The 27805-nt window shown below is 43.4% G+C and overlaps 1 protein-coding gene across 8 annotated transcripts in view; it reads right to left on the bottom strand.

The window, feature by feature from the left end:
• Positions 1-27805, bottom strand: part of SLC4A10 (solute carrier family 4 member 10) — a 152314-nt gene that overhangs the window by 10182 nt on the left and 114327 nt on the right. For all 8 annotated transcript variants that reach the window (XM_083493272.1, XM_083493275.1, XM_083493273.1 and 5 more), the window contains 8 exons: positions 26029-26129; positions 25009-25183; positions 24676-24809; positions 23954-24199; positions 13066-13171; positions 4257-4418; positions 3353-3466; positions 2391-2552 (listed from right to left, as the gene is read on the bottom strand). In XM_083493272.1, coding sequence (XP_083349398.1) covers positions 2391-2552; positions 3353-3466; positions 4257-4418; positions 13066-13171; positions 23954-24199; positions 24676-24809; positions 25009-25183; positions 26029-26129 — 1200 coding nt within the window. The remainder of the gene's footprint in view (positions 1-2390; positions 2553-3352; positions 3467-4256; positions 4419-13065; positions 13172-23953; positions 24200-24675; positions 24810-25008; positions 25184-26028; positions 26130-27805) is intronic.

Here is a 27805-nt window from a genome sequence, read left to right as displayed (position 1 = left end):
ATTCAATGCTTTGCATTTGTGAGACTGCTCTGATGAACATCGAGAGCTCCCTTACCTGAGAGGCTGTCCCATTCATTTCAACGGAGCTGTTTATATTCCTGCCAAACGCAGCCAAACAAGTTCCATGCATCGAAAGGAGCTTGCTGGATTATTGGCCCATGAACTCATTCTTAAGTCGCTTTCACCCTAGCCCTGCGATAGCTTACAAAATTTAGAAATGCCGCAGAAGAAATTCAAAACAGAGCGCAAGTTCCGGTTAGGAACAACACACTCAGATCTGTCTTCTACGGATGCATTGTGTGGAGATGGGAAATAGCATGTTAAAAGCCTTTTTGCCATAGCTTGGTCATCAGCACCATAGCAGCAGAAAAGGGACAATTATTTTTATTAGTAGTAGTAGTAGTAATAGTAGTATAATACCACCCTGAATCCAAAGCTCCAGGGCAATTCAAAACAGATTACACAGCACAGGACAAAAGCGTAAACGCAGGGACAAGCCATGTCCTCATAGCCACTTCAAGGAGCTGGTGCCTCACAGAATGTGCAATCTGTACTTCTTTTAAACATCTGGCCTTATGCCTGCTGACTTTTCCAAAAGTCAAAAGGGGTGAAATTGCTGTTAAGTGCAAGTACGCCACTTCCAACAGTGTCTGGGTTTCAGCTTTCCTCACATTCGCATAGAAGCCCGAGGAAAGTGACATATGGGAGAGGAAGGAGGCATGGCAACAGGTGATGATGCTACATCAGACCCGAGCAAGGGGGGGAAAAAATATGAATATGCAGCAAAGCAAGAGGGCAGCCAGGAAGACCATCTGACTCCCACATGCCACTGCTGAAATGAAAAAAAAGGGGGGCACATTCTAAACCTTGGCAGGAACTCCCTGCATCTGTCAAGTTAACCACACAAAACACTGCGGATTGACACAAGGAGCCTGACTGACAAAGAGGGCAGGGGAGGGAGGGAGGGAGGGAAGTAACCCATGGAGGGGGGGGGGGAACCATTCACAGCAACCAAGAAGTTGCAGTGTGAAAAGGAGGCTGAAAATGCATTTGTAATGACTGTGCTGCCGCTTCCCAAAGAGTCAAAGAAGCTGAAAAATCTGGGCACGCAAGCGGACAAGCTGGTTCCTGAAGCTTCTTCCAACCTTTTTTTTTTTGGTCCGAAAAGTGATGAACCTTGTTTCATTCCCCACCCCCCACCCCCCAATCTGTTGGAAGGGTTCCACTGCAAATGTGTCTTTTGGAACCCAGCAATTCTAAGCACTCAATTGCTGCAGTTTTCCACAGCGGGAGTAAAAAGGATGGAAAAGACAGTTGTGTGGAAAGTTGGAAGACGCTAGAAAACTTTAAGCTTCGGCAAGACAGGAGGCGGGTAGGAAAACATCGAGGAAAGACTAGCACATTTATTGTGCCGTGAGCCTACAACACCGGGTGCCTTTATCGCAATTACATTGTGTTTATGAATTAGCCGCTTGTCTTGTGGCTAGTTTCCAGGCAACCAGTTAGGAAAGTTTTTATAAAGCGGGGGAAAGATGGGGATCTCGCTTCTATGATTATTTATTTATTTAGTGCAGGTCATCAGAACCAATCTCAGGGCAGGGCACAAAAGAAATTAAAACTCAGTCCGTCACATATAAGAAAACCACTTAACAAGAAGGAAGCAGATACAATTAAGCTGTAAAGGACAGCCCTTAAAGCCTAGGGTCAAAGCTATGACTTTCAGTCAGTAAGCTAATGAAAATTAATACCCTACAACAAATTACAAATGAGGAAGGCTGGAGGCCAGCATTCTTTTCTTAGGAGAGCTGTTTAAAAGAGAGAATCGCTTGTGTTTCGAGTGCTAATTACACTGTTAGCATTCATGAACAGGTCTTGTGGGTTTTAGCATTGCAAAAAATTACAAAACTTGTATGACAATGGTGGAACAGTATATCTGTGCCCCATGGGAAACAAAGCCTTCTTAAAACTTTTTGCATTTTTCAAAACCCTCATTTGCATCCAGCCTATCGCAGAAATGTGCAAGATCGTATCTTCTGTGGATATTCACAAGGCTGAATTACATGGCAATACTGTCATTTTTTTTAATATATCCCCAGTTTCTTATGCTCTGCATTTTCAGTTGCCTGCATCATATGCCTGGGACTTCTGCAAGTTCCCTCCTATACATTCGAGTTAACAAAGGTTCGGCATTTCCTGACATACATCAAACTGCTTGCACAGAAACACACACATTTCACATTGGACAGGGAAAAGTGTGAAAATATCTGTATTCTAAGTGCCTTTCTAAAACAAAAACAAAAAACTGCATTTTTGAAGTGGGGGGAAAAACTTGCATTGAAGAAAATGCTAGAATGCTAACCAGAAAGATGAAAACAGCTTTTGCACTTTACCTTTAGTTTATGTTCTTTTCTGTTTATAATAACAGCTGTAATCTGCTGGTCCATAAATATCAGAATAGTACAAAGCAGAGCCGGGATTAGCGCAGCCAGCACTGTCCACCAAGGATTGGTCCCCAAAGGCGAAATGAACCAGCCACGATCATCTCTGGTGGGCTAAAAAAACAAGAGCAAATTTCAGGATGGGAGGCGGGGCGGGGTTATTTCATCACTGTGGAGGCCTGCAGGATAATATCACCTACTGTAAACATTCAAAATCCAAGGCAAGATGCTGCTTTAGAAAGGACACATAAAATATCAAATATGATAAATGGAAGTGGCAACCCTAAAATTCCTTACAAGACAGAGGATCACACTTGTTAATGTTGCAAGAGCCCTGGAGGCCTAATGAGGAAACAACTGTGAATTAAGGAGGGGGGTAAAACATACTTATTAAACTAACCCAGGGTTTCCCAAACTTGGGTCTCCAGCGGATTTTGGACTACAATTCCCATCATCCCTAACCATTGGTCCCGCTAAATAGGTTGCCGTATGTCTTATTTTCCAAGCCATGTCCTCTTTTTCATGGGTAAGTCTTCATAGCGATCCATAGTTAAAAGCAGAAGTCGGCAAATGTGTCCTCCTTTTTTGCTCTTCAAAATATGGCAACCCTAGATGGGAGTTGGGTCTCCAGCTGCTTTTGGACTACAAGTTTGGGTACAACTTGAACTAACCTATTCTTATTAGACCAGTCTAAATCACTTTACAGCAACGTCTTGTTCTGTTTTTGTTTTTTTAGAAATCCTTTTGAATTTAACTTTTCTGATTTATTAGTTTTCTCAGACAATACGTACCTCCACTTTTGTGTCATTATTTTGATCCATTCAGAAAGAAACAACAGCTGGTTTGTAAACATATTTGTTGTGGCAAATTTCACTTTTCACACCAAGCCAGGTACGACCGGTGTCAGGAATTACCTTGAAAGCATTGGGAACTTGGAGCTTTGGTGATGGGATCCCAAGGGCATAGTCGATTAAAACCATGGACAGGATGGTGAGAAAGACGGCAAAGTCACTCACTACAGACCGCACCTGGAAACATTGAGCCAACGGTCAGTGACAGCAGAGAGACATTTTTAATACAGACACACACATATACACTGGGGGTAGAAGATTTGCACACACATCCCTTTATGAGCACAATAAAATTTGGCGCACAGGCCAAATCTGTGCGCCCAGTTTCTTGCAACCGAGTCATTTCATCTGGGCAAACTGCATCACTCTATGGTGTTCCCAGCTGCTATGCTAAAATTAATCAAAGACCTGTATTCTTTAGGACAATGCTAGTTCTTTCTGGAGAGAAACCCTGGCTGAGAAATCAGTATCAAAGCTCAGCCAGGTGCTGCTGATTGATAACAGCACACCACATAATTTACAGAGACTGTCTTCTAAGGAAGGAACAGGAAGCTTTCTCCTGTCTCTGTCCGCCATTTTTTTAAAAAATCAGCGCAGGCCCACAGAAGGGCCTGACATTTTGACATTTGGCCAACCTGTTAATTTGGAGTAGATTTCTCCTCTGACAATCACGGTCTGTCATACACATTTACATTTCTAACCGAACTGAGTCTATTGTGCTTGATGTATTCTGCTGCAAACTGCTCCCTGTTTCAATCTAAACGAGGTGGCAAGAATAAAACCTTCTGCATTTCCTCCCTCCTACATTGCAAGTATTAAAGTTCTTTTTTTTGGGGGGGGGAATGCTACAACACAGTATATCAGTGCAATCTCGGTGCTGCTGGCGAGTTCAGTTTTTTATTTCTGTTGAGGTAGACTTGTATCCTGCATTTGCAAAACAATTAAAAAATAATAATATTCAAGTTACCTTGGTCGGGAAGTATCGACTGGTTTTGAACTGCTTAAGCGTGGATGACAGTGTCACTGTAGAAAAGAATAAGATGACTGACCAGAAGAGAACATCTGGGACGTAAGGACCATGGTGTCCACAGGCGTGTCCTACAAATGCCCCTTGCCAGTCCTTACATTCCTAACATGGAAAGCAAAAGCACATTTTTATATCCTTGCAACAGATCCTATTCACAGAGAAACAAAAGACTGGTCTGCACATTCCATTATTACTACTGACCTGAAAGGCGTTCAATTTATCTGTCCAAATCCTGACACCTAAGGCAACGTCATACGTTACCTTTTTAAGGAAGGAATAGGCAAACGTGGTACCGCCCAAATATTGTTGGAGTACAACTCCCATCATTCCTGGCCATTGGCCACGCTAGCTGGGCTGATGGGAACTGCAGTCAACAACATCTGGTGGGCAACGCATTGGTCACCCTGCAAGGAATATGCGGAAGATGTTTAAGTTGCGCACCTAAGAATAGCAGAACACAGCATAATCTACAGAGGTAGCTTTACCACGAAGAAATGTGGCTTCCATCTTTGTATGCCTTTTAAAAAATGGTCCACAGTAGGGAATAGCATTTGCACTATTGCCGTCAGCTGCAAAAATGTCTAAGCAAAATGGGTTAATTTGTGCATGTTTGAAAACATATGCATCATGCTAGAGAACACTCCTCAGATATCCAGGAATGGTTAAACCGCTCTGCTGAGCAAATATCTGACAGAATACCAAAGTTTGCTGTTACATAGTGTCCCAACATTTCACAGGAAGCACTGTGCCGTTCCATTCTTCGTGTCTGGAAGTGCTGAAAAATGGATAAAGCTAGCATTTACATTAAAATTAAAAGCACCTCTGATTCACAGAAGCTAAGCCAAAGGCAATCAAAAACAGTAATAACAGGAACTGTCTATATTCTTTGACGTGAAATACACAGTTACTTATAGAGGCTGGAACATGCATGGTATGTGCACTCAAGACTTTCACACCATAATCTCAAACCATCACAATCATTGGCCTGCTTAAGATGCATGGAGTCTTCCTTGGCTACTAAGCTATGGTTTAGCATATGTAGATATCAGAAACCTCAAAGCTTCAGCAAGTGTTCACTAAAGACAACCTCGAATACAGATAGCAATAGTTCTGTGATGTTTTTCCAGTGCATATCACACAGGCCCCCCAATCACAACTGCTATGGCTGCCATACATCTGGACATTTCCCATAAATATATTTTGGGGGCGTTTTTGTAGACAAAATACACACCTCACTTTTATTGCCCCCTGCCCCAACCCCCAATGCTTACAATAACACAGCCTTTTTGACTGGTTCTGTTCTTTCTCTCATTATGTTATTGAATTACATTTCAATATAGTGGTTTTTCCCCCCTGTTCAGCTGCAACTAATTGAGCATTTTAGAGGAAATTAGTTAAAAATGAAGGTTTATATGAATAACGTGCCTACTTCATGCAGGAATAGTTGGGTGTAATTCACAGATAAAACCCTGAAACCACTTTATCTAAATTAGTGCTGAGTAAATAAGAGTTTGGAGATCATTGCCCAAATCTGATGTTACCGTATGTAAAACATCAGCTCAGAGGATTCAAACTATTCCTTCTATAATATGAAGAAACAGTTCCCTTTTGCCACAAGGTGGCAATAGACTCCACAAAATTGTTTGCATTCAGGCTGAAACAACATTGATTGCAGAGGGAGCTGCTTATGATCAAATTTGGCACCCAGAAAAAGCAAAATTTGGGGGCATGGGTCCAAAGAACTATGAATTGTGCTTCGGGCTTTTTTCCCCCAGACAGAACTTGCTGGAACTGAATTCTGGCACCTCTCAGGTGGGCACTATTGCCATCATGAGAGAACAAGGGAGGCATTCAGGCTGAGTTCCAGCACCTCTTTTTCTAGAAAAATAGCAGTGATTGCATTCCACATGGCCTCGGAAGTCTGTTCCGAAGGGAACGTGGACCTCGGGGTGAAAGAATTTTCCATTCCCTGCCTGGGTGTCTCTGCCCTGAGGTTCTCCTTCTCTTCCTCTGGCTGAACTGATGGTTGGCAAGGAGGTGAAGACATTTCTCCTCTTTAGCAGGCTCCATGAGCACCTCTAATTTGGGTCCCTTTCCACACATGCAAGTGGAATGCATGGGATTCCCTGCCACAGAACATTCATGTAAGGATTTTCATTCCATGCTCTGAGGGCACACGAATAAATGAATACGTACTAGATTGGGCCAGTGTGAGTGAATAAATGTGAACCTTAACACCAAGCGGTTGACTAGTCAATGACAAACAAACCATCTGGAGGGCTTTGTTTTTGTATGTTTCAACCTCAATTTTTTTTCTGTCAGTCTTGGGCTTTAAAGGTTAGAGCACACCAAATCTGTTATGATTACAAAAGCTTTTCAGGAGCTTCTCTTGTAAGCCTGTTGTTTTCCCAATGAGAGGAAAAAAACAAGCCCATATTTAAAACTGCAACTGCAAGTTTAATCAATATAATAGTTATACTGACCAACGAAAGCTTGGGGGCAATTTTTTATCCATTGGTCTGAGGCTGAGGGACACAATTTGACACGAGGTCTGCAGGGAAGGCCCTTTTCGTTGTACCCCTGCTAAATAAAGCCTGGGTTACTAGAAATTCTTGGTGGTAGCACCAGTTGTGGAACAATCTTCCCTCTGAGGTGGGCAGCTGCCAACAATGGCTAGCTTTCAGGACCTTTTCCACCAGGCCGGCCTTTTGTTGAGGGAAGATATATACACAAAGCTAGAACTTGAATTTTAGATGTTTTGATGTTTTTTATGACAGCTTCATACAATTTTACATGTGACTTGCCCTGCGATCCTTTTTTGAGGAGGTGAGATATGATTTTTTTACATATAAAACAAGAACGGTATTTATTATTATTTTTTAACATTTCTTTAATGAGTGAAGAAGAAAGTAGTAAAGACAAGATTTTCTTTTTATAACCAACAGTCAGTTTCATTTAACAGACTGCAAATTCCCACATTATATATATAAAAAAGAAATTCATATTGAAATTTGCTAGCGTAGCAATGCATTTAAATGCCATCGATACCTCATTTGATGGTTAGCTAACAGTGCAATCCTATACAGGTTTACTCAGAAGCAAGACTCACTGCATTAAAAAAAATTCCTTCCAGTAGCACCTTAAAGACCAACTAAGTTAGTTCTTGGTATGAGCTTTCGTGTGCATGCACACTTCTTCAGATACACAGTGTGCATGCACACGAAAGCTCATACCAAGAACTAACTTAGTTGGTCTTTAAGGTGCTACAGGAAGGAATTTTTTTTATTTTGACTATGGCAGACCAACACGGCTACCTATCTGTCACTGCATTTAGTGTGACTTAATCCCAGGTAAGAACTGGGGCCTAAAAGTATTAGGGGAAAGGCCATAGTTCAGTGGTAGTGTACATGCTATGCATTTAAGAGGTCTCTGCTTCAACCCCCACCATGCTGAGAAAGGGCTGGGTGAGATTTCCATCCAAAAACCCAGAGAACTGCACTTGGCACAGGCCATAATGAATTAGATCGACAAATGCAAAAGGGAACATTTTAAACAAAAATGATAAAACATCTCTAATTGGTGATTTTTAAAGCTTTATTTTAGCAGGAAAAAATACATATTTCCCAGGTTCTATTGCATATATATATATATAATCAACAGCATCTTGATTCTAGCCTAAATAAATTAGAAAAAGCTAGCAGGGCTTTATAAACTCTGAAAAAATAACCATCCACTTCCATAAAAGGAACAGCATTGTCCTAATGCAAACAATACGTATTTTGAGCTATTTTACAACATGGGTGACAGCTTGGGTTTTAAAGTTGTTTCCATGTTGCAGCTTTCTGTTCTGGACTGGAATGTTTTGCTGCTGCTATATTAGTTCAAGGTATGTTATTTTTGTATATATTTTACATTATCATTATCATTATATCATTATCATTATTATTAATAGAAGAAAACAAAGCAAAACAAAGCAAAACATCTTCAATGGAAGATACGTTCTATTTTCTTCTAACAGTATGGTGATTATGTTTCCTTTGTATATCATGTTACAAGATTCCCATTTTTTAAGCATCCCTAACACAAAATAGGCTATTTATATCCTAGCTAGATTTGCTACTGAATTTTGCATAATGTGAAATTCTAAGGTGTTCGGTGTTTGTTTTTGGGTTTTTTTTTTTTTCTAAGGTGACATTTCTGAGGAACCTCAAGGGAAATCAACAGAAAATTTCTCAGCAGAACCCTCCCTTTCTTCGCTGTCATTCATCTGAAGTTACATTAATGCAGGTTAAGTCACGCCAATATGTGCGGTAGGTGTGGAGAACCTGGGAGCTAAAGACTAAACTCTCCAAACAGTCAAAGAAACTGATAAGAGTGGAACCTTCGTGGACACCGAATTTTGCCTAGAATTAAGTTTCAAGGCAAGTGTGGAGAGCACAAGGAATTTCAATGAGGCAAGCAAGAATTCCTTGCGGGGATTCCTCACATCCCTAATCCTGACATCTCAGATTATCTATAGTATCGCAAGGATTATTCATTTATTATTTTGCATTTAAACTTCAGATATGCGAAAAGGCAGCCAGGTACTAACATAGCAAAGTTGGGAATCCAACCCCGATACCAGGGGCGGGGGGCGGGGAATGGAAAAATATGTAACCCACTTGCAAATGAGAACAATAATAATTGCATATTAATACTGGGACTTTTTCACGCTCACAAGAGCCACCCATTTCTGCGAAGAAGACAGAGTGTGAGACGGCACTTCATGGATCTCAGCTACAGCCGCTTTTGCGGTCTCTGAGGTACTTTTGGAAGTGCGGCAAGTTGCCGCAGCTCAGATCCATCTGCTACTGACTTGCAAGTTACAGTCCTCATGGGAACTTCCATGGGCAAAAGAAAGTGTTCCAAACATATGAACACAAGTGTCTCTGGATATGCAATTCCTAAGCAGAAAATAAACCCCATTATGAGCAACCCAATCCCAAAGCTCCGCAGTGGTGTAGAAGTGGCACTTGTCATTGTCTGCTTGACAAGTGCAATGCTGCCACCGCCAGCAAGCACTGTTGGGAACTCATGGGGCAGGAACCAGCCAAACAGAGCTGGATGTATCCTGTGGCCATGGAAGAAGAAGAAGAGTTTGGATTTGATATCCCGCTTTATCACTACCCAAAGGAGTCTCAAAGTGGCTAACATTCTCCTTTCCCTTCCTCCCCCACAACTAACACTCTGTGAGGTGAGTGGGGCTGAGAGACTTCAGAGAAGTGTTACTGGCCCAAGGTCAACCAGCAGCTGCATGTGGAGGAGCGGAGACGCGAACGCAGTTCACCAGATTACGAGTCTACTGCTCTTAACCACTGCACCACACTGGCTCCTGCCTCTGCAACCGGTCCATGCTTTCATCTGTATCTGTGTTGGAGTTATAGAACAGTGTTTCCCAAACTTATATAGATCAGTGTTTCCCAAACTTGGGTCTCCAGCTGTTTTGGACTACAACTCCCATCATCCCTAAGCTAGTGGGACCAGTGGGCAGGGATGAGGAGGATTGTCATCCAAAAATTGCTTGAGACCCAAGATTGGAAAACCCTGTTACAGGTAGTTGTCACCACAAAGGGATCCCGAGCATTGAGCAGGATAAGTGATGCCAGTGAGGGATTCTTTAAATATAATAGCCTCTATCCCTTCAGCCACAGATTCATTATTTGCAGTGGGGAAACAGTGAATTGGAAGGAAAGCTGACATGTTCCAAGACAGGGGTCAGCAAACTTTTTCAGCAGGGGGCCGGTCCACTGTCCCTCAGACCTTGTGGGGGGCCAGACTATATGGGGGGGGTGAATGAATTCCTATGCCCCACAAATAACCCAGAGATGCATTTTAAATAAAAGGACACATTCTACTCATGTAAAAACACACTGATTCCCAGACCATCCACGGGCCGGATTTAGAAGGCGAGTGGGCCAGATCCGGCCCCCGGGCCTTAGTTTGCCTACCCATGCCCTAAGAGCTCTTTGCAAAACCTGAAGATCGTTTTTAAGAAACACAAGGTTAAGGGGTGCTACATTAGTACAGGCTATAAAGCGGCCTTTCTCACTGAACATTCCTCATGATTCTTCCATGCTAGCAAGCGTGGGCTACCTCAGAGCATGGAAGGTGCAGAATCTCTTTTCCAAGTGGCCTGAGACCCTGGAACCAAAGGAGAGCTGATAAAGGCCGTAGACGAAAGATGAGCAGAAGGTAGTCCCTAACCCACCGTGGACTACAGGCCAATATCCCGTGAATGTCCCAGCGCCTGCTGGTTGATGAGATCCTTGCTTTGAATGCTAGCTTAGGTAAACTTAGGTGTTATCCAACAAAACGAATAATGGAATCTGTTGTATGCCAAGTTAACTATGAAATGACAGGCCAGGATCAAACCTAAAATTCTATTGCATGCCACCAAGCATCTGTTAAGTATAATTTTAAATGGCAAATTATATAGTAGTAAATAATAAGCATATAATTAGTAAACTCGATAAAATAATAAACCCAGGGTCTGCAACGTGTAAAAAGTGGACTGCATGTCAAACAGGAGCTTAAACAATCAAAAACTGCACTGGGCATCAAACTACAGCTAGTGACCCACTAGGTTTTCAGATGGAAGTCTTCGCCAGGTCTTTCTGTATGTGCTCCATTACTGAGCTGCCAGTCAGATGAGACAGTACTGAGTTCAGGAGAAGGCAGCTTCCTATGCCTACTCAGGATCATTTAACAGAAAATGCCTTAACTGTTATGCAGTCCTGGGCATGTTCCCTTGCTATCATAGAACTGCAGAGTTGGAAGGGAGCCTGAGGATCATCTGGTCCAAACCCCTGCAGTGCAGGAATATGTGTCTCTCCCATACAGGGATTGAACCTGCAACCTTGGCGTTATCAGCACCACACTTTAACCAACTGAGCTATCCATATCCCTATAAAACTTAATTGCAGGCCATGGAGATTCTCCGGGAGCTAGGGAATAAGTAGACCACGCTTCCTGTTACCCAGGTCACAATCTACACATCTGACAATAAAGGAACGTACAGAAAGGATGTTTGCAAACCTTCCATTTTAACTCTTTTGCTATAGATGAACATCTGGAGTGTTATTTGGGGAGAAATATAGAGCTTACATGTCCCTTTTTTCACATCGCAGCTTCAGATTTACCATCTGGTAGAATTTAGGTCAAATCTGCTGCTATTTGATGAATGCGGGCTTAATCTCAGTAATGCTCCCTGTCACTACACAAAGTTTCTCAGAATAGTGCACACTGGCATTGGTGCTTTTTAAAAAAACAAAAAACTGAATGATGACAATAGGGAATAGTCACCACTGAAAAGTTTAATTAAATGGAAAGGTTTATGACTTTTAGCCTCTAAGATATTCCTTTAATACCGTATTTTTCGCCCTATAGGACGCACTTTTTCCCCTCCAAAAATGAAGGGGAAATGTGGGTGCGTCCTATGGGGCGAATGCAGGCTTTCACTGAAGCCTGGAGAGCGAAAGGGGTTGGTGCGCACCGACCCCTCTCGCTCTCCAGGCTTCAGGAGAGCCCCAGCGCCAGCCCAACAAGGTCGGGGGACAGAGGGAGGCGGAACGCCGCCATCCCGCTGTCTCCCAAAGTGGTTTGGAGGCTGACGGTGGGGAGAAGAGCGCTTCTCCCCGCTGCCTGCCCCACCACTCCGGGGACAGCAGGGAGACGCAGCGCGTCTTCCTGCTGTCCCCGGATCTGATCTCAGGGCGGGCGGCGGGGAGAAGAGCGCTTCTCCCCGCTGCCAGCCCCACCACTCTGGAGTACCCGCGGGCTCACAAGGCTTGCGGGCAGCAGCCTGCAGCCCCCGCGAGTGTCCGCAAGCCTTGCGCGCCTGGCAGGAGGTCCCGCTGGGTGCGCGAGGCTTGGGGCGGCAGCCTGTCGCCCGAAACACGGGGAGCCCTCCGGAGGGCTCCCCCTGCTTCGGGCAAGTGTCTGCAAGCCTCACGCGCCCGGCAGGAGGTTCCACCGGGTGCGTGAGGCTTGGGGCGGCAGCTTGTCGCCCGAAGCACGGGGAGCCCTCCGGAGGGCTCCCCCTGCTTCGGGCAGGTGAGCGCAAGGCTTGGGGCGGCAGCCAAGGCTGGGGGGGGGGAAATAATTTTTTTAAATTCATTTCCCCCCCCAAAAAATGAGGTGCGTCCTATGGGCCGGTGCGCCTTATAGGACGAAAAATACGGTATTCCATATTTGTAATTGCAATTCATGGACAGAGAAGTTGCTACACATTTTCATTAACTGTTAAGACCTTTGCAGATGACACTGCAAACACATGCGTGGGCTGGGTTTGCGTACGCTACCCCTGCATGGATGGCCCATACAGCATGCAGACTTTCCAATCACATGGATGGCCCCCTACATCATAAGAGGAGCCCTGCTGGATCAGACCAAAAGCTCACGCAGTCTAGAATCCTATCTCCACAGTAGTTAACCAGATGTCTAAGGAAGTCTACATGCAGAGCATGTCCCATACATGATCCTCAGCAACTGGTATTCAGAAGCATGCTGCCTCGGTACGAGAGGTAATAGCTATATAAAGCCATTGACTGTCCTTTGCATATAATCTTCAGTTATTACAAAAGTGGCAAGACTGGGGTACAACACCTGACCCCCCCCCCATCTCTGACACCCTGCCAACCTACATTCGACAGGCCACACCTTTACGGTCAGAGTAAAGTTCATCTGTGATGTGTTTCAGTGGTACACTTACTGACACAGTTAGGTTTCCCCAAGGTATGTCTGACGAAGACATGTTTTTGGACTGCCAGTATAGCAAAGTATTATTGCTGGGGTCGTCTGGTTCCATACAGCTGCATCTGAAAGTGGGGGGGAAAGGAAAAAAGCCTGATCATTTATAATCTTAAAACTGGCAAGTTGCATCATCGGAATTCCTTAGGAAGTCTGGGACAACAACATACAAGATAAATGTGAAGGAAGCCCAGTCCTTGGGAATGCCTCTGTACCTTTCAGAGTTGAACACTGAATTACACCATGTATAGCTCTCCACGCCACCATGATGCCTGAGCAGGTAGATCTCCTTTCCATGAAATACCATGGATCGTATAAGGAGCCGTCTCTCTGAGTTTTGACCTCGCAACCCTAGACTGATGCATGCTTTTAGATTGCAAAGTGTCCTGAGTCTGAGCAATGTTAAGCTGATGGGCATTCGCTGACTACTGCCACACTCTGAAGGAGGACGTTAAATCTATGGGGTTTGGTCTTCCACAGCCTCTGAAAGTGAAGAAAGCCCTCTCAAATACAGTATATCCAAAATGCACTTTGGGGGCATGGGCATCAAGACTTGCTCTCTAGTCCAGTCTATTTTGTCTCTCTAGTAGCCTCTTCTCTGACTGGCAGTAGCCAGGTGTTAGTCAGAAAAGGCTCTTTCCCAGAATAATAATCTCTGATCCTTTTAACTGTAGATAAAAAGTGTGCATTATCAACATCTGAGGGACATGTGGCAAATGCTAAAAAGAAAGTATGGGGCTTAAAAGAAAAATGAATACCACAGAAATTGGATCTATAAATGGGAAATATGGAAACTGTACAAGCAGGGTGAGCCCAATAAAGAAATCTTTCGCCAAAGACAGAAAAACCAAATGTTCCGCCTACAACAATATCTGACAATTGCCGCCACTCAGCAGTATTCTAATTCCTCCACCAGAGGCAGCCATGCCATTCTATGTATAAGGAACATAGTACAGTAAACATTAAAAACTAAACTACACTTCAAAAATACCCACTGAATATTGTAATATTCTTTGGTGAGAGCTGACCATTTTGCTATAATTTGGGGTGGAGGGTGGCTTACCATTCCATAAAAGGTGGCTCAGGTTTTGTTAAATCCTTTAAAAAAAAGTTTTGTTGCTACTTGATGTGGAGGTAGAATTGCCTGAGCAACCTAGTGGTTTCCCTTTCTATTATTATTATTATTATTATTATTATTATTATTATTATTATTAATGTTGCTTGGAAGCCTTTAGGTAGCAAGTAATTAACATTTCAAATAAGAAGAACCGTAACAGTAATAATCAGTCCTTTTTTCCTAAAAAAAATATGTTTAGGAGTACTCTCATTTTCCTACTCATATTGAAATACTGCCCCTCAATGAGGCCAAACTTAGATTCACAAAATGTTTAGGGGTATGCATACCCCTGCATCCCCCCAGAAAAAAAGGACTGGTAATAATAGCATTACTTTTATTATCATTATTATTTATTCTACTTGTTAATCACTTGTTACTCTAAGGTCTCCAAGCCACATGCAACACATTTATAACCATACACATAAATACACTTACCATTTAAAAAGATCATACGAAACATATACAATGGGATGCCCCAGTGGAAACAATGCAATAGCGTAATATCATTCCCAGGGATGCACTTTGGGGAACGGAAATATGGCTACCCCCAATTCCCAATGGAATGATTGATTCTCCTCAAACATTTCTGTATATCTCCCACCCTTTTCTTGAGGAAGAATTGGTCCCATGGAGGAATATATTCAGCTCAGTTTTATTTTTTAAAAAATCCCACTTCTTTAGGCCATGTTGCACAGCAATACAATTATTTTATTATTTTCCTGCTCCACAGTGGCTTCGAAAGCTTTTGAACTGTTAGCTAAACGTAGGAATGGCAGAAAAGGCTCTGTGTGGGTGTCCAAATGTTCCAAACACCAATTTAAATTAAAGCCTAAAAAGTAACTGTAGGAGGTTTGTTATTTTTCAAGGATCTGAGGAGGGAGCCGATTATTTTGTAATAGATCAAAAAACAAGGAGGGAGCTGAAGTACCGTATTTTTTGCCCTATAGGACACACTTTTTCCCCTCCAAAAATGAAGGGGAAATGTGTGTGCGTCCTATGGGGTGAATGCAGGCTTTTGCTGAAGCCTGGAGAGCGAGAGGGGTCGGTGCGCACTGACCCTTCTCGGTCTCCAGGCTTCAGGAAGCTATCCGCAAGCCTTGCAAGCCCGGCGGGAGTTCCCGCGGGCTCGCAAGGCTTGCGGGCAGCAGCCTGCAGCCCACAAGCTTGGGGGACAGTGGGGAGGCGCAGCGCTGCCACCCCGCTATTCCCGGACCTGATCTGGAGGCTGGCCGGGGGGGGGGGAGAAGCAAGCTTGCTTCTCCCCATCGCCAGCCCCACAAGCTCGGGGGATAGCGGGGAGGCGGAGCGCCGCCACCCCGCTATTCCCGGACCTGATCTGGAGGCTGGCGGGGGGGGAGAAGCCCCACAAGCTCGGGGGACAGTGGGGCAAGCCGCTGCCCCCACAGAGGCTAGGGAGCCTGTCCCTGAAGGCAGAAGAGGGAGATGGAGCGCTCCGTCTCCCTCTTCTAGCTTGGGGATGGCTGCGCAAACCTGGGGGGGAAAAATAATTTCCCCCCCTTTATTCCCCCCCCAAAAAAACTAGGTGCGTCCTATGGGCCGGTGCGTCCTATAGGGCGAAAAATATGGTACCTCTTGGAGAGTTACAGTGTCACAAGACATAAGAGCCATAGTATTACAAACCCATAGGCACACAAAGACACACATCCACACACAAGCTCAAGCTGTATGTGGAGATCTTTCAGGTTAAGTCTGAGGGTAGGATGCATCTCATTTTTCTAATTAACCACTGTTGCATTTCTCATAACTGTTAATTGGGTGTTCTGTCTCTCTCTCACACACGTGTACACATGTACACACACACACACACACAAAGAATGTGGAATATGGCTTCTGCCCATGCTCCTTCCAGACGGATGTGTTTGGCTGGCCACACTACCCAGGGGCTGTGTGTTTGGTATTCATACAACTGTGGGCATGCAGGGCTTCTCTACCTTTGCAGAACGCTGACTGGCAAGGGTTCCCACCTGGGAAGAGGAGCTATATGTGCATTGCAGCCCCTTTCCTCATCAATGCTGAATCCTGATTGACAGAGGAGACACAGACAGCTAGTGTCCTCTTGCTAGCCCCTCGTACATCCAATGAATTCATGAAGGGGATTGTGTGGACCCTACGCTTAGGGTATTTGCATATGACTGCAATTGGTCCATAGGCCAAACTAAGGAGGACTGTGATGTACTCTTAATAACGGAGCGTCAAAGACATTGCTAGGCAACAGTACGACGGTGCACAGATTTCTGGGTAATTTCCGTGTGGCTTGTCAAAACCCAACTTGCCACAAGCTTACTCGGTGCGTATGTCCTGATTGGCCCCAGAAAGGCCACTGGGCTGACCTTGGACAACATCCAATCAGTGTGATATAAGGGTAATGGAAAATGTAGAGAGAAGTTTGAACTTAGGTTGTACATGAATGTACAATGAATGCAAGGCTAAGAGGTCAATGCCAAGCTTGGAATTTTCAAGAAAGGCAGGCGAGAGCACCAGTGGACACTATCCACTGAACACAGCATACTTTCCATTCATTTCAATGGTCCTAGCTGCCACAAAAACCTGGTTGAAATATTGGATGAGCAACAGCAGCAGCATTGTTTGGCTGACTGAATCCACTGACGTCATTCAGGCTGAACACATGTCAGAATGACATGAACTTGGCACCTTAAATACCTCTGAGAGTGGGATGTTATGCTCCCAGTTCTTAAATACATGTCATGGACAGATTGTAATATGCATATCACTATGCCAGAAGTGCTTAAAATTATTCAGCATAATCTGTTAATAATTGAGAGGCTTCTGGTAAAGAATTCTTCTTTGTTGTTGTTAGAAAACACAGATTCACCATTCACAAAGTACAAAAAAAAGGTTAGGCGGTGGGGTGTTTGTTTATTTTTAAAGTGGGCAGGTCGTGAACTAATACCTGGACTTGAAATATTGAGCAGAGACCATTTACTTTCACCACAAAAAAAGCTGGCAGCATTTAAAATGATTTCACAATCCTGCTTTCCATGGAGTAAAGAGCCAGCACATTTAACTTTCATTTGCTGCTTTAGATCTCATCAGCATTTATACCTCAAATGACAGAAGATGCAGTTTCGGCAAGGAAATATATCCCATGGTTCAAGGCCTATAAGGAAACTAAATATTTTAGCCTAGTATGTTTCCAGCTATGCTATTAACCCTATTAATGGGGTTTCAGTGTCTCCTCCAAACTAATAGCCTGGACTGAACACCACGTTAAACCATAATTATAATAAACCATAGTTAGAATAAGCTATGCTTTAATGTGAACAAGCAGCATGCTGCTGCACACTGACGAAATTCTGGGTGTTTTGCTCCTCTCCCACTTCTGCTGTTGCCTCATTGCAGGCAACAAGCCATTCTCTGGTTTGTTGCGTCACCCAAACACAGGCCCCTCAAAAGCCACAGAGGCCATGCAAGAACAAACCTTGTTTTCCACTTACGTTTTGTTAGGAGAGAAACAAACCATGAATCCAGGTTCAGATGACATGGCAAATAAGACCATGGTTTGTTTCCTGGGACTGCAGCAGGAAAGCGCCTACCATTTCAGCAGCGTGAACCAGGAAACTGCATGTTCTCATGAAACCAAAGTTGATTTCAACTATGGTTTAATGTGATGTGTGAACTATGTAACAAATGAAGCAAAGAAATGGAGAGGCAAAAATGGGGTTGCCACAAGAACCTATTTAACAGACAAGGACGAGACAGGAAGGAAAAAAATCATCACACTGAGGTAGGCCAAAAGGCTTTTTTTTTAAAAAAAATTAGTTGTCAAGCAGAGTAAATGTTTATGTAGACTAGTTGCATCTAGCTGGCACTGCTATTGCGCCACTTAAAAACAATATTCCCCATTGAAAGCACAGCACAAGAACTGTGACACTAAACCCCAGTATGTTCTTCTACTACTCCAAGAGTTTGCCTAGGTGCAAAGACTGAACTTTTCCCATGTTGGCTCTTAAGAAATACATCGTGTGTGGCGAGAAATAAGGGAGAGACATTCTTTGTGGTAGAAAACCTATTGTGAAATGTCTTCCTGAGGGAGGGGTACCAGAGTGTGTTCTTTTTAGTACAAGACTGAAACATTTTTATTTGCCAAGCATTTTAGATATTTTCAAACCAATTGGTTTTAGTCCTCTTATTTTATTATGGGTTTCTCTAAGGTTAAATTTCTTCGCATACCACCCAGGAATTCATTTCTGAGTGAATGACACTTCATGCATTTTTTAAAAAAAGTATTGATTTCCATGGAGGCGCAGGTTGCAGCCACAGCAAAGGTGGCATTTTTCCATCTCCGCCATATCAAGCAGTTGGTCCCTTAACTTTCTCACCCTGATCTGGCCACAGTGATCCATGCGACGGTCACCTCCAGGCTTGACTCCTGTAACTCGCTCTACGCAGGGCTGCCCTTGAAGTTGTCCCAGAAACTCCAGCGGGTGCAGAATGCTGCGGCAAGGCTCCTTATGGGGTCACATTCATCCAGTGCTTTTCCAGCTGCACTGGCTGCCGGTGGAGTACAGGGTCATGTTTAACGTGCTGGTCTTGACCTTTAAAGCCCTATGAGGCCTAGGACCCTCGTACCTACGGGACTGCCTCTCCTGGTATGCCCCACAGAGGACCTTAAGGTCCACAAATAACAACACTTTGGAGGTCCCGAGCTGGAAGGTGGTTAGATTGGTCTCAACTAGGGCCAGGGCCTTTTCAGTACTGGCCCCGACTTGGTGGAATGCTCTGCCACAACAGACCAGGGCCCTGCGGGATTTGACATCTTTCCGTAGGGCCTGCAAGACGGAGCTGTTCCACCTGACCTTTGGTTTGGACTCAGTCTGACCCTTATGTTTCCCTCCCCTTATGGTTTTGATTTCTGGGCTACTATTAAAATGAGGCTGCATTTTAAATTGTATTTTAACCCATATTTTAATAAACTGGTTTTTGTTTTTTGTTTTGTTTGCCCCCCCCCCCTTATATTTTATTGCAATTTTATTGGTATTAGCCATCCTGAGCCCGGCTCTGGCCGGGGAAGGTGGGGTATAAATAAATAAAAATTATTATTATTATTATTATTATTATTATTATTATTATGCCAATATTTGACTGCCCCAACATAAATACTCCCAATACGGTCACAGATAAACTGGCAGATGTGCATATAAACAAACCAAACACGAGTTTCAGCTTGTCTCCCTTGCCTTTCCCTGCCCACTCATTCCCTTATCTCCAAAAATTAGCAAAGCACTCTGCATCCAGGTATCTGAAAACAAGAGGACACTTTGCTGCTTTCAGGTGGGACAGGTTGTTGGCTCTTCCCATCTGGAAGCCTAAGCAACTGAGGAGGGGCAAGACTGATGGGCCTGAACCAGCGTTTGATTTGCTGGTATCCTTGTCTGAAACTTCTGTTTTGAAGGCCAGTTCACAGCATGGCTAAATAACATGCTGAGAGCCTTCACTTCACATCACATCTGCCTTCTTATTTATAGTTCACCATTAACCTTTTTTTATGATTCCAATGACAACCAGGCACACTAAGCAGAAATAAGCATTATTGTGGGCATATGTTTGTTCTTATTCCCCACACGTCCTTGGATAACTGGAGGGACGAAAAGTACAAATTCATTTTTTCCTAATGCAGAACAAGAGATCTTGGGGAACAGAACAGAAAAGAATCTTGCAATCCATTCGAATGTTTCCTCCCCTAATCAGAAGCCCAGAATGCCACCGTTTCAAATTCTATTCAACTTTTGGGGCAAAGTTTCCAAAGAGGACATTAATTGGCTTTGCATATTAACCACAATTTATCTTCAGGTAATGTAATGATCTAGTAATGTATGGAAGTGAGAGCTGGACCATAAAGAAGGCTGATCGCTGAAGAAGTGATGCTTTTGAATTATGGTGCTGGAGGAGACTCTTGAGAGTCCCATGGACTGCAAGAAGATCAAACCTATCCATTCTTAAGGAAATCAGCCCTGAGTGTTCACTGGAATGACAGATCCTGAAGCTGAGGCTCCAGTACTTTGGCCACCTCATGAGAAGAGAAGACTCCCTGGAAAAGACCCTGATGTTGGGAAAGATGGAGGGCACAAGAAGGGGACGACAGAGGACGAGATGGTTGGACAGTGTTCTCGAAGCTACCAGCATGAGTTTCACCAAACTGCGGGAGGCGTTGGAAGACAGGAGTGCCTGGCGTGCTCTGGTCTATGGGGTCACGAAGAGTCGGACACAACTAAACAACAACAACAATGTAATGATCAAGCTCTTCTGTGTGGTCCACTTTGAGTAGATACAGAGCACATAAAGGCCATAAAGGGCACACTAGGATGGAATCAGATGGCCAGCTACTGCTCCAAAACTTCCCCTATGGATAGCTGGCAGCATCCAGTCACACCATGAGGAGGGCATTACCTTACTTCACACTTTCCCAGATTTCCAAATCATCGTGAGATTGTGCAAAGGCACTGGTAGCTCCTTGCCTAGAGCCTCTGGGGTACTTGTGCCCTACTAAATAGCCTGCAAAAGGGGAGCAGGGACCAGAGAGATTTGCTCCATTTTGTGCACAAGCCCAACACAGGAAGAAGTTACATAATCTAAAGCAATTATAACTGCAAGTTGTCAGGTGGTGTTACAACATATGGGGAAAGTATCTGAAAGGCATTTGCCCCCTAGGGGGGCGTGATGAAGTTCTGACATTAATTAGCTAATGTGACAGTCCTGCTTTAGGAGAGCTCTGACCTAAAGGAATATCTGGAGGGGTTATGACAACATGAAGGGGCTCTTCAGATCACTGTTGCAGATTGTCTGTTTCATGTAAGTCAATGAGGAGAAAGGGCAGTTTTAATTTTTATCAGGGTGACATTGAAGAACAGGGGTCATGCTTACATACAAAACTCAGAAGGAATATCATATATAGTAATACAGTGATCCCTAATGTAGAATTAGCTTCTAAAAGGGCTTCCCATTGCCAAATATTCTAAAAGCCCGATGAACAAAGCAGCAACACAAAGTCTTGAAGCAAAAGTATAGGGGAACGATCAACAGAGATTATTAAAAATGTTAGGGCTTCAGAGGACAATCAGTGTCATGGAATGGAATGGCGTGAGTACCAGTATGAGAAAGAAAAAGAGAAAGAGAGAGCGCAGTAGACAAGTCTTAGGGCCCTGATAATGGAGAGAATTGACTGAATTTCTCATTTGGGTGCTTATATAAACTCTATGCCTGGCTGAAAAGTTAATGAACCCAAAGGAAAAGAAGGGATGATAAATAAGAATAGCTGCAAAGAAACTTAATTATAATATCTGGGAAACTGTGAGGTCTGTTGTGCAATCCTACACACGTTGACTTCGAAGTACATCTCACTGTGTTCAGTGGTACTGAGACCCTAGTGTGCTTAGCCAAAATCAATTTAGGAAGTAGAAGTGTGTATATAGGGCTTTGTGTTTGTCATCCCCCCTCCCCATCATTATAACTCTGAATGTTTAACAGTCTTGTATAAAGAGATAGTCACATTCAAGCAAACAGATGCTAAGGCTGATAGCATCAACAATAAATTTAGCTCTCAGGTCATTGTGATCTCTCATCTAATAATCTATTTAAGAGGCCGCTCACTAGGTATTTCAGACTAAAACTCCCATCAGCCCCAGCCAGAATGGCCAACGATCAGGGATGATGGGAGTTTTAGTCCGCAACATTTGGAAGACATGTACCCCAATCTACATGTAGATGTTAAGACACTGCAACTTCTCAGTCTACGCTTTGCCTTCAATAATTTGCAGGTAGTTGTTCAGAACTTCTTATGCAGGCAGTTTGTTGGGCTTGTTATTCATTCAGGGAGCGGGTGGCGGCAGGACAGGGTAGTGGCCTTGTCTTTCTGTTGCTATTTCCGTATTTGACTCTCCCTAAGCCAAGAGTTCATGTAAGTTGAACACAGCCATATTAAAAACCATATCTGGAGGGGCTTTCTAGCCTGAAAATGCTTCTCTGGCTGCTGTCTCTATTGCTGAGGAGATGCAGCATGTGCCTCAGGCAGACTGAATCTTGACATTGCCCATGAGAATACTTAGGTTTTCACATAACATAATGCACAAAAACTTATTTTTGATAGCTCAGCTCGCTTCATCTAGCAGCAGCCTCGTGAGCAGTCATGTTTTTTGTCAGTTTCACTTCTCAGGCGACAATTTTTTTTAAATATAATAAAAGTTGCCTCATATGACAGCCGCAATTATCCCTGGATATCTTTGGCACGTGAAACTGCTCCCATGTATCTCCTGTTATAGATCTCACTGTCGTACCTTGCTACTTGCTCAGGAATGGGAGACAAGAAAGGATCTGGGGACTCAAAGCAATCTATCTTAGCAGTTTTACACACTGAAGCTAAAATGGCATCATAGTGTCAATTACAACGCAGCTCAGGGCAAACAGATTTAGCGCTATGGTTTAGCATTTTAGCACTATGGTCAGGGTGGTCCAATGCAAAAGTGAGCAAGGGTCCTGCACTTTTAATTTCAGCAGGCACGGCTTGTGTTTGCTTTTCGACGCAAGTATTAAGAGATGCAGGACTCCTCGCCACCTTTTGAATCTGGCCACCCTGGCTATGGACTGGATCCAGACTAAGTTAGTTGAACTTAGGTTACATGGAAATCAATGGACAAATTGTTTGAGACTTCCAACGATTTCAGTGGCAATTAAAGGCTTTTGATCAAGTTCCTCATGTTATGCTTGTGAAGAAGCTGCTAAAATGTGAGCTGGGTCAGGTAAGTGTAGGTGAATCTGTAACCTGGCTGACTGACCAAACAAACATAAACAGTGCTCACTAAATGTTCCTTGTCATTCTGGAAAAAAAGGAATGTCGGGGGTGCCACAAGGTTCTGTCCTGGGCCAGTTGTTGTTCAACATCTTTATAAATGACTTGGGTGAAAGAATTGAGGGAATGCTCATCAAATTTGCAGATGACACCAAACTCAGAGGAGTAGCCAATGCCACCAAAGACAAACTCAGGATTCAAAATGACCTTCCTAAGTCCCAGAGAAAGTGAGCTGGGACTGATGGGACTTCTAGTTCAAAAAAAAACCCTGGAGGGCAGCAAATTGATGAAGGCTAGCTTCATCAGGTGGGCCTCACCTCTAGATAACAGTGTTGGACAATGGGATTGGAATTTTGGCTTGCCGGGATTAATTTAAAAAAATATTATGGGAGAAATTCCATGTTGAGTTTAAGTCAATCATTCTGTCAGGGCCAAGTGTTCTGGCTTCCCAGATGGAACAATACCACCCTCCTCCACCACCTTCCATGCCATTCCAGAGGTTCTCCCAACCCTTCCAGGCACATTTTGGGGTGAGGTATAATGGAGGGGGGAAGCCCCATTGTGCAAGAAGAAGCATATGGCTTCTGCTGATAGGGCTCATTAATTGAATCCCACCCTATTACTGCCTAGAGGCAGGGAGTAACAAATATTCTAACTGCTCAGATTATTTATTCAAACCCAACATGTGTGAGCCATTGCCATGGTGCTCATGCTGTTGAAATGAAGCTTTCTTTTGGGAAATGTGGGGTTCTTCCTGTCAGAACTTCACAGAAGGATGCAAGCCCTAGTAAAATTATGTAAACATGAATGCCCTCTTTCTATTGGGAAGCCCATTGGCTTCCTCACAATGGGAACAGCACCCCGCAACAAAGGAAATCCCTTCAGGACAACAGATGAAATCATACTTACGAGTAATGTGTCAGTTGTTCCAAACTGTTATGCATGTTGATTGGATATGTCTCGCTGAGATGAAAGAGCTTCTCTAAGGCCTCGTAAATGAAAATGATGCAGATAAGGGACGCAAAAGCTTCTTCCGTAAACCGAGTGATGTAGCACACAAGTGAACTGGCGTCGGTCGCAACAAGGATGATACACAGAGTTGCAGTCCACAAGCCAATGCTTGCTCTCAGAGACAGGTACGACAGCCCATATTCCCTGGAAGCACATGGAGACAGGATTGCAAATGCACAGACCCAGACCTATTAAGTTTGTTGCTGTCTCGGGGAAAACACATTAATCCCCAAAATGCCTTTGCTGGAAAGCACAGCAAAGACAATGGCTGTTTATGATCATTTATCAACGTGATAAGTTAAAGCATATTTCATTATTAAGGCAGAGAAAAGCCTTGTGAGAGGTTCTGCTGTTTAGGAAATGCAAGTTTCTACTTACACCTGCTCTGCTGCTCACTATCCCTCTTTAAAACCTACTCGAACTTGCCTTAAAGTTCAGTTGACCTGGAACTGATTGCAGAGACATTTTTGTATAAAAATTTAATAAATCATCATCATCATCATCATCCTAACTCTTTAAGAGTTAGAGTTGTCCTTCAGATTCAATAACCCCTCACAAGGCAAACACAACAGAGTATGGAAACAGGGAGACTCTCAAAAGAAGAAAAACAGATCACTTACTTGCAAAATTTGAACAGTATCTTTTCAAACACCAAAACTGGGCCCGTACTCCCTAGTATGGTCAGAGGCTGTCCACCAAAGAGCGAATAGGCTATGCCGGTCATCGATGCACCAAACAAAGATTCTATTGCACTCTGCAGGTGGGCGGGAAGGGAGAAATGGAAAAGTTAGACCTATTATTTCAGCATCGAGGCGATGGATTGCAATAGCTGCCGTTTTTATCAGATAGAACGTTCCAAGCACACGCACACACACAAAATTCAGTCATGGGATGCTTTGAAAGTGCCAATCATAAATAAATAGGGAAGATTCAGATCAAAATATGACACATACTATGCGGCCATCCGTTGCTTCTCCCAGTAAACCACCAAACGTGATAACAGGAGACATGCAAGCACAGTAGAGAAAGAGAAACGAAGCTAAGCACTGCAGGCTGAACGCGTCAGTGAAGTCGCTCAGAAAGAATGGCGCTTTCCTCTTGACATCTAAAACCAAGCCCCCAAAAATCCTACAGAATTGGGGGGGGGGGAGAGAAGAAGAAGAAAAAGCAGAGTAAGTCTTTGAACCCAAACTTCCTCATGAATTTTTGAACTGAAAAACACTCATCACTGTTATCGAATCTAATGTGAAAATGTGTTCTTTGCATTCACCTTTAAAAGTCAAATACGAAGCATACGATGCCTCTCTAAAGTATCTTAATGCCCTGAAACATTATACAGGAGAGCCAGTGTGGTATAGTGGTTAGAGCATTTGACTAGCATGCAGGAGACCAGGGTTCAAATCGCCACTCGTCTTGAAGGTCACTGAGTGACCTGATGCCAGTCACTCACTCTCAATCTAACCTACCTCCCTGGGTTGTTGTATGGAGAACTATGTATTGCTCCCTGAAGGAAAAGGTGGGGTATAAATGAAATAAATAAGTAAAAATACATGCAAAGTGTTTGACTGAGGTGGGAAACTGACTGCACTTTAAGTAGTTCTACAGGGATTCTTTTAATTGTGTAAAAATACAGCCTTTTATTAAAGGCCTCAAGGTGTAGTCTTACCACTTTGGGGTAAGAGGCTTGGTGAATTTTCTTCACAGATGTTCTGATCAAGCAGGAGAAGCTCAACTGCTAGGAAGCAAAGTGACCTTGGATTTTTTAAATAAAAAAATATTAAAAATATTTATAACCCACTTATTAGTTAAGAAAATATGGCATAAACACTATAAAACTTTAAATAAACTTCAAAACGTTTTTTAAAAAAACAATTAAGCCAACCATGTCTTATTAAAAAACAAAACCCCCCACAAATATATTACAATATTTGGTTTGTTGTTGTAGTTTTTTTAAAAATTGAATTATTACTAACCTTCCAGTACGTTGCAGCTCTGGTCCTGAGTGACCTCCAACTGGTGCAATGTCTCCATGAGGAGCAGTTCCATTTGGCACACCTGGAATCTTACGCTTCTCCTACATGAGAGAAAGAGAGGTGATTTGGGTTTATGTGTGTATGTATGTTTTTACATTTTTCAAATCATGGATTGGCAAAGGAAACTACTTAAGGTCAACTAGCACACTGTGACACTCCTGGTATTCCCTTTGAATTATTCCCTCCACAAGTGATGGAAATCACAGAGAGGTGCTAACTGCCAGCAGCAATCTGACAGACGCAACTTGAACCTGCTAATCAATTAAGAACATTCCTCCTGGCTTCAGCATGAGCCCTGCCACATGGAAATCACCAGTTAGTGTTGGCGCCTGCTCCTTAGAAATACTGGCAGGAGGATTCTAGATGGCAATCGTCCCTCCCATGAGTTCTGAAACCATATCACCTACTCTGCTCAGGAGAGAACCACAGTTTGGGGAGTTGGTAAAGCACAATGAGGCCCAAGTATGGGAACAGCTTGAGCATGATAGAGAATATTCCTTAACTACTCGGCCTACTAAGGGCCCAATGACATGTTACCACCATAGATGCAATTGCTGTCACCACCCCACATTTTCTCCCAAGTCGGTCCCCGAAGCATTTGGTTAAAGAAGATGCCTGAGGTGATATCATTATGCTCAATGTTTCGTTCGCGCCCCACAAGACGGGGCTCTGTAAACAAGGGGTGGAAGCATATGTGCTATGTGTGCTGGGGTGGGCGTGGATTCAAAACATTTGCCTCTGTATGGTAAAAAGGGTAACATCAGTAAAAATAAATATAATGGATGCCCTGTTCTGTAAAAGCAGAAATGGTTAGTAAAACACAGGTGGGTAGCCTCTAGTCCGAACGCTGAATGGAGCTCCAAGGTCTTTCTTATCAGACCTCAGACCTCTCCCCAGATACTACCTTTCACCAAGCCTACTCTGTGCCCACCTCAAGTGTTCTTTACTGCTTCAAATGTGTCCTTGAACTGGGATAACTCATTTGCCTGAATAGGAGGGACAGAGAAAGAGTGGGGGGGGGGAGAGAAGCCTGTGAGTTGTGCATGGGTGGAATGTATCCTACTGCACAGAGTTAAGTCACAGCCATTGTTCCACTCATATTTTTTTTGCCAATAGGCACTACCCTACATTGGTGCATGGCCCCTGGAAATCTATCCATGACAGAATGTGGCCTCTGAGCTAACAATGTGCTTCGTTGATTTTATATCAGCTATATAATCCAAAATCCTAATCACCTGTTTGCACAGGATAGGGTTTTTCCTTTGAATATCTTGAGGAATATTTCAAAAATGTTAAGATAGTGGCGGTGTGTGCAGAAGCGACAATGGAGATATACTGTTTTACGTTCTTGTTTCAAAAATGGAATGGTTTTATTGCTTTAGTCCCTGAAATATACTCGGAGTTGAGAATGGATTTCATGCTCTTTATTCAGCTCATAGTGGTGAGGAGGAATGAATGTTCCCCCAAAATATCTGCTTTATATACATTATTTACACAATGGGCTGCAGGCTAATTCCAGGATTCTCCTGTAGGCCAATCAGGTTGTGGATTCACTTCCACCTGGAGCTGGATTGGGTGGCTCCTGCAGACCAATCATACTGTTGCATTTTGGATCCTATTGTTCTAGGACCAATCAGACTGCTGCATTTTGGATCCTATTCAACTCAGTACATAACAGTCCCTTCACATTAAAACAACAACAAAAACAAAAACATGA

The sequence above is a fragment of the Podarcis liolepis genome (assembly GCF_965112155.1).
Source record: "Podarcis liolepis genome assembly, chromosome: 1".
In the NCBI taxonomy this organism is placed as follows: domain Eukaryota; kingdom Metazoa; phylum Chordata; class Lepidosauria; order Squamata; family Lacertidae; genus Podarcis; species Podarcis liolepis.
Note: the sequence above shows the minus strand (reverse complement) of the source record. Positions and strands in the feature narration are given on the sequence as shown.